The 14,063-nt window shown below is 33.6% G+C and overlaps 2 protein-coding genes across 21 annotated transcripts; both read right to left on the bottom strand.

The window, feature by feature from the left end:
- Positions 1–962: 962 nt before the first annotated feature.
- LOC107273855 (39S ribosomal protein L55, mitochondrial) lies at positions 963–2,317 on the bottom strand. The gene is made up of 3 exons (XM_015752442.2): positions 2,005–2,317; positions 1,847–1,912; positions 963–1,653 (listed from the first exon to the last, which is right to left on the bottom strand). The coding sequence occupies exon 3, from the start codon at positions 1,650–1,652 to the stop codon at positions 1,314–1,316; it is 339 nt and encodes a 112-aa protein (XP_015607928.1). The 5' UTR covers position 1,653; positions 1,847–1,912; positions 2,005–2,317; the 3' UTR covers positions 963–1,313.
- A 945-nt stretch (positions 2,318–3,262) lies between these two features.
- LOC107273854 (cystinosin homolog) lies at positions 3,263–12,873 on the bottom strand. Of its 20 annotated transcripts, none has more exons than XM_025091114.1 (11): positions 12,576–12,780; positions 11,695–11,875; positions 11,286–11,376; positions 8,899–8,950; positions 8,709–8,823; positions 8,423–8,634; positions 7,156–7,396; positions 6,913–7,032; positions 6,535–6,823; positions 6,321–6,423; positions 3,263–3,515 (listed from the first exon to the last, which is right to left on the bottom strand). In XM_025091114.1, the coding sequence occupies exons 4-11, from the start codon at positions 8,916–8,918 to the stop codon at positions 3,419–3,421; spliced, it is 1,197 nt and encodes a 398-aa protein (XP_024946882.1). In that variant the 5' UTR covers positions 8,919–8,950; positions 11,286–11,376; positions 11,695–11,875; positions 12,576–12,780; the 3' UTR covers positions 3,263–3,418. The 20 variants fall into 20 exon arrangements, with proteins under 20 accessions (XP_024946882.1, XP_024946889.1, XP_015607925.1 ...); XM_025091121.1 differs by having other exon boundaries at positions 3,263–3,460; XM_015752439.2 differs by having other exon boundaries at positions 8,423–8,608; positions 8,733–8,823.
- Between the last annotated feature and the right edge of the window lie 1,190 nt (positions 12,874–14,063).

Genomic DNA, 14,063 nt, shown 5'->3' with positions numbered 1-14,063 from the left:
CATGTCTTGTAAGTGGTGCGTATATGCATATAACATATATATACATCTATATTATATTGACGAGTCACTTTCGCTCGTTGACAACTTTCAAGTTTCAAGTATAGCCACAGGCTGTTTATTCTCTATGTATATGTACGTGCCTACGTACTCTTCATGAAAGTTCAAGATGGCCCATTCTCTGTACCGTCAGTTATCTACGATTTATACGTTGCCGAAAATTGCAACGAGATGACTGGTCAATGTGTGTAAAGTATCGGAGAAAGTTACGAAAAGAGATGACTGGATGAATAAATCAGCTTCCATTTCTTTCTTTTAAAATCCGTCGCTATGAATCATCTTCTGATTTATTATTTGAACCATCTATATACATGAGTACTTAGAACGCGACTGAGAAAAACCCTCGAATGGCAGTGGAAGCGGGTGGAGAAAAAGGAGAGTGAACTTTCTAAATTTTTAAAGAGTTCAGAAAATATTTTCACTTCCTTCTTCACCCTGCGTCTTAATGTTTCTGATAGAAAATATTTTTCATTTATACGTATCTCAATTAATGAAATTTAAATAGGCCTGCGAGCTCTTGCATGTTTTGATGTATCTGTAGTATCTGATGTATCTGACGTATCTGTAGGGTATGTAGATGAATATTTTGCGGATGGGAATATAAAGTGACAACATGTACCAGTAGAGAAACGGGATGTAATTCGAAAGTGGTCCAGCATCTTGTAAGTATATATACGTATGTATATACAGCTGGTACTTCTTGACACTCGGAAGCGACTTTCTATTTTAGGCAAGTTCAAGGCCGTTGCCCCTAGACGTCCTCCTTTGTATAAACGTGATAGTATGAACGACCCGCTCAACATTTCCTTGTTATTTACGGCGACACAGTATAATGATTCACAGATATCCGTACTGGGATAATTGGTATGTTATGTAAAGAGATATATAAAATAGTAGAAATATGATAACTTTTATTATTCACTTTTTATTGTTTCATTATATATTATGTGACATGTTTACGAAACATCTAGATCTATAACTACATTGAATATTTCTAACAATGGTTTCATCAGTGATTATTTTTTGTTGTTGGATGATTCAACATAGTTTTAATCCATTCATTGATATTGATCTTTGACATTCATGAATCCTTGATGTGATTTTATTGTCGATGAGGATTTTGGTTTATGTATATTTATAATAAAGTTCTATCATACTTTCTGTACAATAATTAATGAATTTTCAATTATCAGCTGTTTAATTCTTTCTGTACAATGTTAAATAAGTTGATAGCCGAATATGATTTATTGTAGTATCTATTTCTTCTTGAAATTTAAATACTTAGTGACGTCAAAGTCATCTTCTATGTCTTCATCAATTTTGACTCTAGTCTTAGGCTTGCGTCTTTCAAGTCTTGCTTTACGTTCAGCTTCCGACAATGTAAAAATATCCAGAGGTAATTTTATTATCCCTCTTGGTTCATGATATGGAATTATTATAGAGCTACCATCGGGGTTGACCAATACTGTTGGGTATGTCCTTTCGTAGGTCGTTCGGTGTATCTTTGTTATACCTGCAGTCCAACAGTTGAAATTTCTGCTGAAGTTTAATGAGTTTCTTGTCGTGCTCAGTAAAGCCAGTATATGAGATTTCATCCTGAAACATGATTAGCTTATATGATGTCAGCGTTAATGAATAAACAGGGAGGTTATGTTGACTCCACTAAACTGTTACACTTAGTTAAACTTTTTTACATCAATAACTTTGTATAGGATTATATTTTTACAAACACGATTATTATTATTATTTTAACTAAAAAAAGGAAAATTTAATTGAAAATAATGTATACCTAATAACCGGCGAAAGGAGCCGAAAAATTATCTTGGTTGAATTTTGTCGTCTGCTACCTTAGCATCTACAAGAAAGTGACGGTTGAGTTGGACGAATACTGGAGGCCGTACGCCTGTATCCGGAGATAGCCCTGTAAGCGTGTACTATTTCACTCACATTCTGTAGCAAGTCATTCTTTTCGAATTGAACTGCGCATGTGGTGTACAAGCCGTGCAAAAATGTTGTCCCGCCGACATATCAATGGGGATATATTTGAGTTTCTGTAAAGTATTATGCATTAAATAACAGTTGCAATGACTCTTTTAAAATTATTCTTCTCTGCGGTCAAGTAATTCGTAAAACTTTGTAAAAACGCAAAAAAATATTTGGCAGTCTTCGAAATAAAATGTGTGCTACTATTTCAAGTTACGTTGCATGGAGACTAGAGTAGAGGAATCCCATCTCTAATAGGAGAATCAACGAAAAAACGACACCAGAAATGCGTCAAAATAAGAAATTCACTATTTCGCCGATGGCGTCGCTGTTGTCAATGACTAACCTATATATAGATATAGAAGCCATGTAGATTATATATATATATGTATATCTTTTCGCCCGGTACTCTCCCCACCATCGTCGGTTTCACTAGCGGAGTCAGCGCCGCAAGTGTCTTTTCGGGCAACCTCAATTTTAACAGTTTTTCGGTGTCATACGATATGTATGTACAGAGTTCGAAAATTAACCATATTGTAAACGTTTGCAATCCAGCCAAGAGAAGATCAAATTTCACTTATAATTTGAAGATGCTTCAATAAAATAAAAACCAAATTGCGGAGCAAAATGGAGCAAATTGAGAGCAATTAATTCATTAAGAAAATCATATGAAAATGTGCTTGGTTATTTAGAATAGGAATGACAAAAATATTTTTCTGTTTTAATTAATATTTTTGTATCCATTGTACAACAGCAGCGGAGCAATAAGGAAAATAAAAGCAGCATTTTTTTAGGCATTACAAATATATAAATTTTTATCCTTTGTCGCTAATTTCCCGACAGGGGAAAATGTTTTTCTAAATAAAATTGTAGAAATTCCTAAAAGTGCATCACTCCTTAAAGCTGATAGAACTATTTGACAAATACTGAGAAATGTTGTCCAGAAAAATCCATTTTTAGAGTAAAAGCTTCTCGTGTCGTGAAAGGCTTAATAAAATTACAAACAAAAAATTCTACATCTCCAATATTATTATACTGACTTATTCGAATTTGCTGTTCCAATTTGTTCACATATCTTCCATTAAAATGTCTCCTTTAAAGAATACTCAAACAATGTAACAACCTGTATACTCGATATACCAAATCTATGAAAAGCGAGAACCAAAAAGATAAGTAGCTAAAGTGTGAATCAGCCATAGCTGTGTAGCAATTGGACGGTGTGTGCCATTAAATAAATATCGTGTCTTTATTACTAAGAAACTACGATCACACAGATCTCACAGATTAAAGATAAAGAGTAATTACTCTCAGTGTCCAAAATTCGCATAAACATCATCAGCAACTGTAGATTTTGTCTGAGCTGTCTTCCTGAATATCCTTATGACAATCGCCAGGCAGTTTCATGTACTCTTGACGATCCCTGAAAACAGGACATACTGAAGTACACCGCTGATCTTCGAGTTGCAAAACCCCGTCTATTAGTAACAAAAAATATAAGATGCAGAGAAATCGATTTCTGATGTATCGATTAAACAAATTTCGGCTAATCGAACATAGCCCATGCACGTGCATACATTAGCATTATAACAATAGAAAAACGCACTGTCACGCATGCTGCATGCAAACAAAAATACAAAAACTCAACAAAATCAGTAATATGGATGAACCACGATCTTCTCTAAGTAGGTATCGATCCTAACTGGACGAGTCTATCGATAAATTGATCATCGATACCTTGCCTTACCAATGGTCATGAAAAATTTGAAGTATTTGAATTATTCGACATGGTGGTTACAGCGGATGCGATTTGCGGCAGTTGCAGATACTCGTCTTGCCCCGTCCTATGAAAAGAATCCATTAAATCTTTCTAAGAAAGTATGGACGTCGCGACGCCAAATCGTCGGAACATTACAGACGTAACGACGACATCTAGGACAATCGGCGTAACGAACAACTCTACTCACTACGCAAACGTTATCTTTTTCGTAGCTTTTAATTCTACATCGCTTCTCTGCTTTCTTTTTCCGCGCTAACTGAATTTACAAAAAAAAAAAAACGGACACAGTACCAACTGCGACCTGAAAGCCTGAGCGATTATCAGTTTCATTTCATTTCATTTTTTATTCAGTAGATGCGCACGGATAAATATTTCTAAGACAAAAAAGCTCCAGTACTTGCCTAGTTCTAACGTGATGGGCGGTAAATAAAGATTTGTTTCTCCTTTTCTTGTTTCACCCACTTCGGCGGAACTTGATGTTATCAAAACGTACGGACGGACAATTTACACATAAAGATACGTATCAACAGGCTTAAAACTGATGCATCAAACCATGCGATGAATATTTTATTAATTCAATGTTCTCTTAATTATAATAGCGTAGTTGTCATAAGTCGAATGGTCGCCCATGTGAAAATGTATTACGGTACGTAGAGCTGATAGTAAAATCATGTCACTACGTAATACATGAATTCTCATTAGTAATATATGTATATAGTGAGCTCATAACACACACACACACACACAAAACAAAAATTCCCACTGGTCGCAAAAATGCATTTTTTTATTCATTAGATTTTGCAACCACATTCAATATTCTACGTTCTACGTGGCAATTATTGACATCTTGAAACTACGGCTCCTGGCCATACCCAAGGAAGTTGTTGTCGCTTTAATTTAATACATTATACTACTACATGTCATTCTATATCCAGCATGCTTAATTGAAACGCATACGCAATTAAAAAAATTGCACCAGTGATTGGATGATAAAACAATAATTTCCTACTACGGTCCACTGTAAAAATTGTCATTTCGCATGTTTATAATTAGCAAGCTGAACCGCAGACGTACACGTGAAGTTCAAACTACTTGTATTTTTCTGTCTAACTACTATAATATTACAGCTTGAAACGATTATGGAAGACATTGTGGAGTCACGAATGAAAAATAATAATTGGAGGCACTGAGGTATAAAACATGATAAACAAGAATGGAGACTACTAATAATATAAAATTTTTATCGATACAAATGTCATTGTTACCATTGGAGGCATTGGTGCTCAGTATGCTCGTCGGGAATAATAAAATACTTAAACATAGTAATACTGATTACTTCGTTTAAATAAGACAAAAATAGAAAAAGTGAAAAATCAAGGAGCAAACGTAAATAAAAGAAAAATAGAAGAAACAATATGAAAACTGACGGAATTTGTCACGGGACTCGATCCGATGAACACTTGGCCACTATCTAATAAAAATAAAAAATTATATCGCATAGGAATAATAGAGTCATCCTATTCTCAAAATGTCGACCTTTGTCATTGTCATCGTTGTGAGTCGTTTTGGATCGGTCGAATATCTTTCTCTTCCTGACTACCAGTAGGCCGAAAGGCTCTCTCCATTCTGAATATTTCAGGAAGATGGGTGATTTGTAACTATCAACGTCACAATGAGGATCTGTATAACTACTTGCTCGGCGGTTTTACTGAGGAAATATTATAGATACATGCATATGCAGCATGTGATATTGCAAGCCAGAATTGTCGTCAGGTTGGCTACACTCGGCCTTTCAGGTCGACCATCCCTCCGTTGGCATGTCTGCAATGTCAAAAACTCTTGCTCTACCCCATATACAACACAAGCAGGATAACTAAGAAGCCATCTTTCCTTTGACGGTATATAAGCTATATATACAAATACAAATATGTATATTTTATCGTATGCCCAGCTTAATCAATTTGAACGTATTTAAATAGGAAACGAGACATGATAATACGAGGCAAGGCGAGATAAAAAAATACCGACTGAGTTGATTATATGTTTTTCTTTAAAGAACTCATACAAGCAATAATTATTAATTAAATATATAATGAGATGCTAATACTCTACCGTTGAGCGTTGCAGACGTTATACATGAGCCGTGAAAAAAAAATGTGTGCGCTTCCTTCGAGTTCTCGTGACACAATACATAACACATTTAAAAAATGCAGACAAATTTTATCCAATCCCAACGATACATGCTTCGAAAATATTTTTTTCAATCTCAGTCACAGTAAACCGTTGAATCCATTGAACCACATGCAGACCATGTTTATTGCGAATAGGCGGGTAATTTTGAAATAAAAAAAGCATAGGATAATATATGCGAAAAATAAAGAAGCAGAGTATTTGGCAGAGATAAATGGGTATGGAAGTGGAAAGAAATAAGAGATGGGAAGTGAAGGAGGGCAAGAGGAGGGTAAACGCATAAGGTTCATGTGAAGGAGAGAAGCTGACGCACCTGTAGAGGACGTAGTGCTGTATAATGAAGAAAATGTCGAAGGCAACGGAGAAGAAACCAAGTCCAAACTTAGTTGGATCTCCAAAAATGCTTTCCCAGTCATCTAAACGGATAATTGAAATGTGTTTAATGTCAGAACAGTGTTAAGAGAAAAATTTAAATTATAGCCGATAAAAACCGCTTCTTTGCCTTGTAATAATTTATGTTTTCTTACCATAATTATAGGCGTTGAGTATCATTTGCAACATCGACAGAGTACCGCCGGTAAAGTCCAAGAAAATATTACCAATGCTCCATCCAACGGTGGATTTTCTTTTGTAATTATAGAACGCTTGAGGTACGTATTTTATAAGAGTGATTGCCAACTTAACGTAGCTACAATAATAGAGAAAATCGAGCCATGTGATGGTATCTAGTAGAGATAAAATAATTGATATTAAAATAAATATAGCAAAAGCCCCGTGAATGATTCTTGCAGTTGTTGATACCCTTTGATTGCCCCTCTGAAAAAAACAACTACGTTATGACTCCCTTCAAGCAAAAAGGTAAATCGATTTAAACAAAAATGTAAAAAAAATTCTTTTTTTATTACCTCATAAATAAAACACTGAAGAATAGTAATGGCAGTGGCAAATACTGCATGAAGTGCAAAGAAGATATCGTTCACTTGAACAGGATTCAGACCCTTTGGATATCGACTGAAATATTCTTGCTGAAAGAAGAAAAGAAGAAATACAATTTTTGGATTGGTGCCAAAACAAGAAACTTTGAAAATAGAGAACAGTTATAGCAAGTAGTTCCTATTCATACCCATAATTAAATAATATGTGCTTACCTCAACTGTGGGTATCCAGTAGAGACCACAGTTGAACAGGGCGTACATGATGAAGCCGACGATATTTAAAGACAGGAAATCGAAATTCAAGCCAACGACACTTTTTCGCTTGTAATTGCTGTAGATTTGTGGATAGAAGCTGATGCTCCATGCTAGGAAATAGACCCAGCCGACGACTGCACTTACATGGTAGAGAACATCTGATTTTTCAACAATCACACGAACGTAAGCGTCGGAGAAACTGAAAAACGTAAAGAAATGAGAGAAAAATGATTTGAAAAAGAGAGCAGAAAATTTAAATGCTTCTGATTAGTTTACATAATCAGTGTACAATTTTCATGACGATTTTCATCATCGGGATGCCTACATGACGCTTTTCATTTTATTTGTTAATTCATCGCTTACGTGAAATTGAAGTCCTTCAACTTGTCACGAGGAATAATGATAACTTTATATATGCTCATCTTGTTCCCGATTATTATCGCACTATTTAATCATTTCTTCACTAATTCTCAATTAAACCCGATAGAAAATCCGGCGATAGGACGAAGATCCTTTTTTATCTAAGCACAATTTTAATCACAATAACCATTGTCGTGCAAAGACGTATCAACCATAAAGGACGTGGATGGATACTCGCAAAAATGAAATTATCACTATAAATATAATCGCCTAGAGTTTAGATATAGGTCCTACGAAAACTTAATGACAACTGAGAGCAATGGTAAAATGTCAGATTCGATGAGCAGCACTAAGGTCATGAGGCTATCTTCTTAAATACTAGTGAATAACCAAATAACAAATATATTATTGATCGGAATCTTTTAGTTACTCGTGAAAAATCAACAAGGCCACATCATCATAGGGCATTGCTCATCAAATTCCGATAGCATATGGAAAAATTAATTCTAATGAGGCCACCAATGAGATATGCCTCAATCATACATAATGCTGTATAATCTCTTATCAACAAGAAAGTATACATTTAACGAATTATTGTTCTGTTACTGGAATATACTGATACATTTTTTTCCACATATCATTATCTTCAATGTGTCAAAGAATTCATAAATGAATTTGATCAAATTACCTATACTTATAAATTAATTCGTTATGTACTGTGGAGAAAGTGGCGATCCATTTAATATGATTTGTTATGAGAAAAAATGGTCAGTAAAGTTCTTTTACACTATCAAATCTATTTTTATGAAAAGAAGTTTGGTATCTGACCAGGATATAGTGAATTTCACCAAATTTATATACTTACATAATATTAGTGCTGGGTGTGACGTTTGAACTGAGTGTAACATAGCCAGCACTAAGACCCAATACTGTAATTGTCCAATTTCCCGTCTGATTTTCACGCGTTATTAGAAAGCTTGATGGCTCTGTCCTGACCAAGTCGATATGCTGAGCCTCTATTAAGATTGTCACATCCTCTGATAACTCATCTCTGAAAGATATTTTCTTAATTACAAGCTTCATTAATTTAATTTTATCACTGTTATGTAGTGCTTTAGAGTATACATTATGTGTTTGTTATTTATATTTACTTGTGACATCAGGAACATACTCACGTCAAGTACAATTGATAGGTATTTTGTCCATTTACAGGTACTGTTAAGTCTTGTGTCGACACCCGCAAATCTGCCTGTACGTGTCGGCATGCTGAAAATTTAACAAAGATGTTATATAGATATTAATTTAAGTAATTGATGTTCGTTTAGGTTCTAAAGAATTTACCTAAAAATATGAGTAGCCATTTGTATTGCAGGATGGACATCTTATGAGATATCTGAAACAGAATTATACATGACCCAGAGTATTAGATTTATTAACAAGGCTTTAAGATTTTAGGCATTTTGTATCATGACACATTCATTCCATCGTATCTATACATCTACTGAGTAATGAAAATGATCATCAAGTATATATATGCAAAGATTTATTAGTAAATATACGATTCTGATCAAACAAATAAAAATACAACATAATTATGTAAATCCAGCAGAGTCAAACGAATCAAATTATCTTACGTCAAGTCTATAATTCAGTTATTATGAAGGAAAGTTATTATCATATCACTTTATTGTGATAGAAAAATAGAAATGTATAGAACTTAACATATAGCCATTCTATCGCTAGAATTTATTATTTGATTTCGACATATTTCATTATCTATTTAATAAATTATAATCTGTATACCACGTTCACACAATTAGATTAATCTTAAGATATTGATTGTACAGTTATAAAAAGATTAGATCTTAACTGGTAAATAAATTCAATTGAGTTAATAATACAAATTGAAGTTACATTAATCGTTAGACCAGTTTCATATAAGAATGAAGTTTAAAAATTTATGTTCCATATGTTATATGAAATTCATGAAAGTTAATATATCTTTTTGACTTATTATTATGCTAAGCAAATATCTTACTAAAGAATTAAGAAATCTGCAGATAGTATAAATAACATATGTAGATATGATACTCACACAGAAGTGGAATATGTAAGAAAAAAAGTCATATCCTAATTTATCTTTAAAAAGAAAAAAAAATCCTTAATTTGCACTGTACAACAATTGAGATCTAATTATAACCTCAAAGTGTAATATATAAAGTGTCAAATGAAACGTCATGTAGAAAATGTTAATAATTTCTTTGTGAAATTGTACAAAACAGATGAACTTGATACTGGAACATTATTATCAGTATCCTCATAATACAATACATACAGTCCATTGTCTTAAGCAACATGATGCACACAACAAATGTCAGTTAGATGCAGCAGACAAAACAATCTATTATTTTAAACCTATATCTGACATTACGTCAGTGAAATATCACTAGAATTTATGAAAATAAAAAAAATCATGAGGATAAACGATACAAACTAACACACATTCTTATTATGAGTCCAAATTTCTGACGAGTAGATAATCTCAGAAATAAAAACTAGCAGACAAAAGAATTAAGAACAAACCGAGCTGTTATCAGTTATATATGCCTGTTATCAATCAGGATAAGAAAAAAGTCTTGCGTGTCGGAAAAATCTGTTTTTAAATGATATGACACATCATTTTGCCTCAAGATACAATATAATTTGTAACATATATAATGCAATACAAAAATTTCAAGTTTTTGTCATTTTTAATGAAGACTGGAACTAATTGTAATTTAAACCCTAAACTCGAATAATAAAAGCTAAAGAGACAAAGAGAGAGATAATGTCAAAGATACACAAGAAAAGTTACAGAGTATTTATCTCTCTACAGTTTATTCTGTCTGGAAATTTGTCCATCATTAGTCAGTCTGCAGCATCCTTCAGAGAACAATTTCAATTGATAATAGTAAGTTGAACCCGGTTAGTTCCTTTCGATTGCGCATATCACACTTTTATCGACTGTCGGCAAAAGCTTCAATATGCAATTTAGTGCCAGTGAGTATATTCTTTGAGTAATATTTAATAATGACGACAGCCTCATGTGAGATTACAATATATTATAAAAAGTAGTAGCATGGCAATATTTCATATAAACACGAGATTTTGTTTATTTAATTATATCTTCTGTCTCTCGATAGATTTGTTTACTTTATTTTTCATTATAGTAATGAAAGCTAGTGATTTGTATCCAAGTGAGGTGAAAACGATTAAATTTACTTTGAAACCTATCCGATATATATTAAAAATTTATTACCACGTGTATTCCGATGATTATTGACGTACTGAAATGCTGCTTTAATACACATCAAAGAAAGAGATTTTGCTAAATTTCTAATTTCAAAATTCCAGCACGGGTTATATGCTTACTAACAAGTTTTAAAAAATATTAATTCCGGCTAATGTTTCTTGCAATATTTTACAGTTTTCTCTTCTTTTTTAAGGTCAAGGAAGAATATCGCACAAAGTCCCAGTTAAATCCGTATTTTTTGTCACGCCCAAGTAATAATATACACCATAAATATTCTAGTTTATAAAACATTCAGAACAGCAAAATTTGACAAGTACATAAAATCTAGCATTTAAAAAAATTATTCTTTTGTTATTTTATGTGCCATATAAAAGCCAATAAAGTATTCGTCAGTATACAACATATGGTACTTATACCGAGTCAAATATATACGTACATGTATATAGGTTGTCCCAATTGGCGGGTTTTGCACTGATCGCTCGTTAATGAGAAGATCCGCTGCTTGGCCGAGACATCCGATCTGACTACTGTGCAGACAGGTTTCTCGGTATTAAATACGGTAAATCAAAAAGGAAAAGCAAAAAGAAAGCTCAAACAGAACACTTAAGAATTTGTATTCAATTGTTCTCAGTAGGAATGAGACATGCTGTGTAACCAGCTGGTATTTTGTAAATTCGCTTCAGGCTATTTGTCAATCAATATAAAACCCATCAATCATAGAGGAGCTTTCCGTTAGATCTAGCCAATCAGAATTTTGTACTTGATATTTTTTAAAAAACAAAAATAAACGGTCGTTTCAGCTGTGCTCATATGCCTAATCGATATGTTTACTATTGTTTACATACTTGATTTGACTTGACGTGATGAAAATTAAATAAGAAAATGGATTTTGAAGATTATATTGGATAGACCCGTGTCACGAAGTGTATTATCGATGGTTGATCTTATTGGCACTAACGTTTCTTTCGCAAATGAGAGTCAAACTGGCAAATGTGTAATATTTTTCTTGTTCTCTTTCCCTCGTCCCTGAAACATACCGTTGCGTTACGTAGAGATAAGAGTTACGCTACTGCCTCGAATGTTGAGTTCAATGTCAACTGTAGTTTTTAGTATACGCAGACACACTTGGTGCATACGCCATTGCAATATTCTCTTTCCACGTTGACAAAAGAAACTCATTTTCTGTTATCATATTTTATTCAATTATATTAGTATAACGCTACTTTAATTTGAAAAATGTTAATATTGTTATTGGTATCATATAAATATCAATGCATAGGATACAGTAATGCTAGGCTAGTACACGTAAAGATACGAGTTAGTTTAATGTATTTTACTCTTATTATCCTTTTTTTATTTCTATTACATATTATTCATGTAAGCAGTGCCAAGAATTATTACTGAATATTCATTTCCTCCTTCTCGCCATAAAATTTCCTTAACTTCCCAAAATACATGATTCTCCCGATAAAGCAGTTTATTTCTCACAGCATTACATTCACTAGTATTTACTATCGTTGTCTTCTTTCTGGTATATACTGTTAATAAAAATAACCAACGGAGTTCCAATTCAAATAATTATTTCGTAATCTCAGAGTCTATTATAAAATTTCGTTAAGAATCTTTCACTTCAACAATTATTATTAATGAAATTTTATTCTAATAGCCTTTTTCCTTGCGAATCAGTCGTATAAAAATGCAAAAATAAAATCAATCAACTACTGACCTGAATGCTCGGACTGTCGTATTCACCGCACTATGATGTTAGATAATTGAAACATTAGTATACCCGTGATCAGGATTTACTATGAGTCTTATTTAAGAAACAATTTTCTTACAGACGATTTGAATTGGCGCCTTATAATCCTCTTTATTCTCGACAGCTACGCGTTGCGTTCACGTCCGCGTACATCTCCGTAATGACGCGTGTCCGTGCAAGCGCCACCTATTTAAATTGATGATGGAAACGATGACGGGACAGATTATCGATGACGGCGTCACTATAGCGTTACACTATACAATACAAATAATACTTTATCTACACACAGCCATGTCTCTTGGCACACTACGGGAGTTTTACTGGCTTCTGATCCCGTCTCGTTTGCAGTGACTCGTGATGAACGTCGTCTGCTACTTTCCTCAGCGGCATCACCAGCGCCAATTGAACTGTAACAGTGATCCCTTTCTCGTTGAGTTGGTACCAGTTGGCGTACATTCACGACAGAATTCATTAAATCGTATGGAAGAAGCTTCATCTTCTGAGACTCTTAACTTGGTTTGATTAATAGGAATCAATAAAGAATTGATAACATCTGTCATTCATTACCCTGCCGTTAGACGCATGTATTTTACTTACGAATTTAGCTTGTAGCCGATTTTCATCTTTTTCTTTTAAATCAGGTAACTCATACGTTTATTAACCTGTGTTTATTGATATACAAAAATATACATTTAACGAAATTATTTGTCACCAGGTTGATGGATATGTTGAAATCACTTTCATGGACATGACCCTAACATCCATTTTCCTGCGTGAAAGGGACATTCTCTGCAACAAGGTAGACCCAGCTAATCATAAATTAAGTTGGTCACCCAGACAAAATTTTAAGTTTTTAAATAAATTTTCCACGCGGTGAATTTTCTAATCTCTTTCTCGTATTTGATGTAACTTCAAAGAATTTGCGCGAGATTGGCGTGAACGGGTTTTTCACGAAACTAATTGACATCAATTAAAAATTATTAGCGAGTAGCGAAAGGATTAATGAATTACGTTCGTCATGGTGGACATTTTTTGTTTCATCAGATTGAAACTGTCGGATGATTGACGGAAAGATTGTTAAGGATTACAGTGTCAACGTTTTCGGTTCATGATGAAATTGCAAGTTTGTCATATCTGTAATGTTTGTTTATAAAAAAGCATATTTTTTATTACCATAGTCCAGACGCTATATCCATCCAAACTGTAGTCCGATGTCGTAGCACAGCTGTAATAATTAATTTTTATAAAAATAAAAATGAAGACTCATCTTATCGGACAGGCTATAAAATATGTGATAACATTTATCGAGTGACTATATTTCAGCAGTTTATAGTAATTAACACATAATCGTTCAATTTTTTCTATTCGTGAAAAGAGAAGTCACTGTCAGTTGTTGTCAAATGCGACTTAAAGGTGTTTGGCCTACTTCGATCAACGATGAATGATCAGAGTCGA

The sequence above is a fragment of the Cephus cinctus genome, unplaced genomic scaffold (genome assembly GCF_000341935.2).
Source record: "Cephus cinctus unplaced genomic scaffold, Ccin1 Ccin1_scaffold1847, whole genome shotgun sequence".
Taxonomy (NCBI): domain Eukaryota; kingdom Metazoa; phylum Arthropoda; class Insecta; order Hymenoptera; family Cephidae; genus Cephus; species Cephus cinctus.
Note: the sequence above shows the minus strand (reverse complement) of the source record. Positions and strands in the feature narration are given on the sequence as shown.

Bases quoted from the DNA above. Each gene is read 5' to 3' on its own strand.
- LOC107273854 (XM_025091119.1), bottom strand. From the start codon at position 8,918: ATGGCTACTCATATTTTTAG. The intron at 8,824-8,898 runs GTAAATTCTTTA...TTAAATTTTCAG, and splicing joins ATGGCTACTCATATTTTTAG to CATGCCGACACGTACAGGCA. The intron at 6,424-6,534 runs GTAAGAAAACAT...TTATCCGTTTAG, and splicing joins ACTCAACGCCTATAATTATG to ATGACTGGGAAAGCATTTTT.
- LOC107273855 (XM_015752442.2), bottom strand. From the start codon at position 1,652: ATGAAATCTCATATACTGGCTTTACTGAGCACGACAAGAAACTCATTA.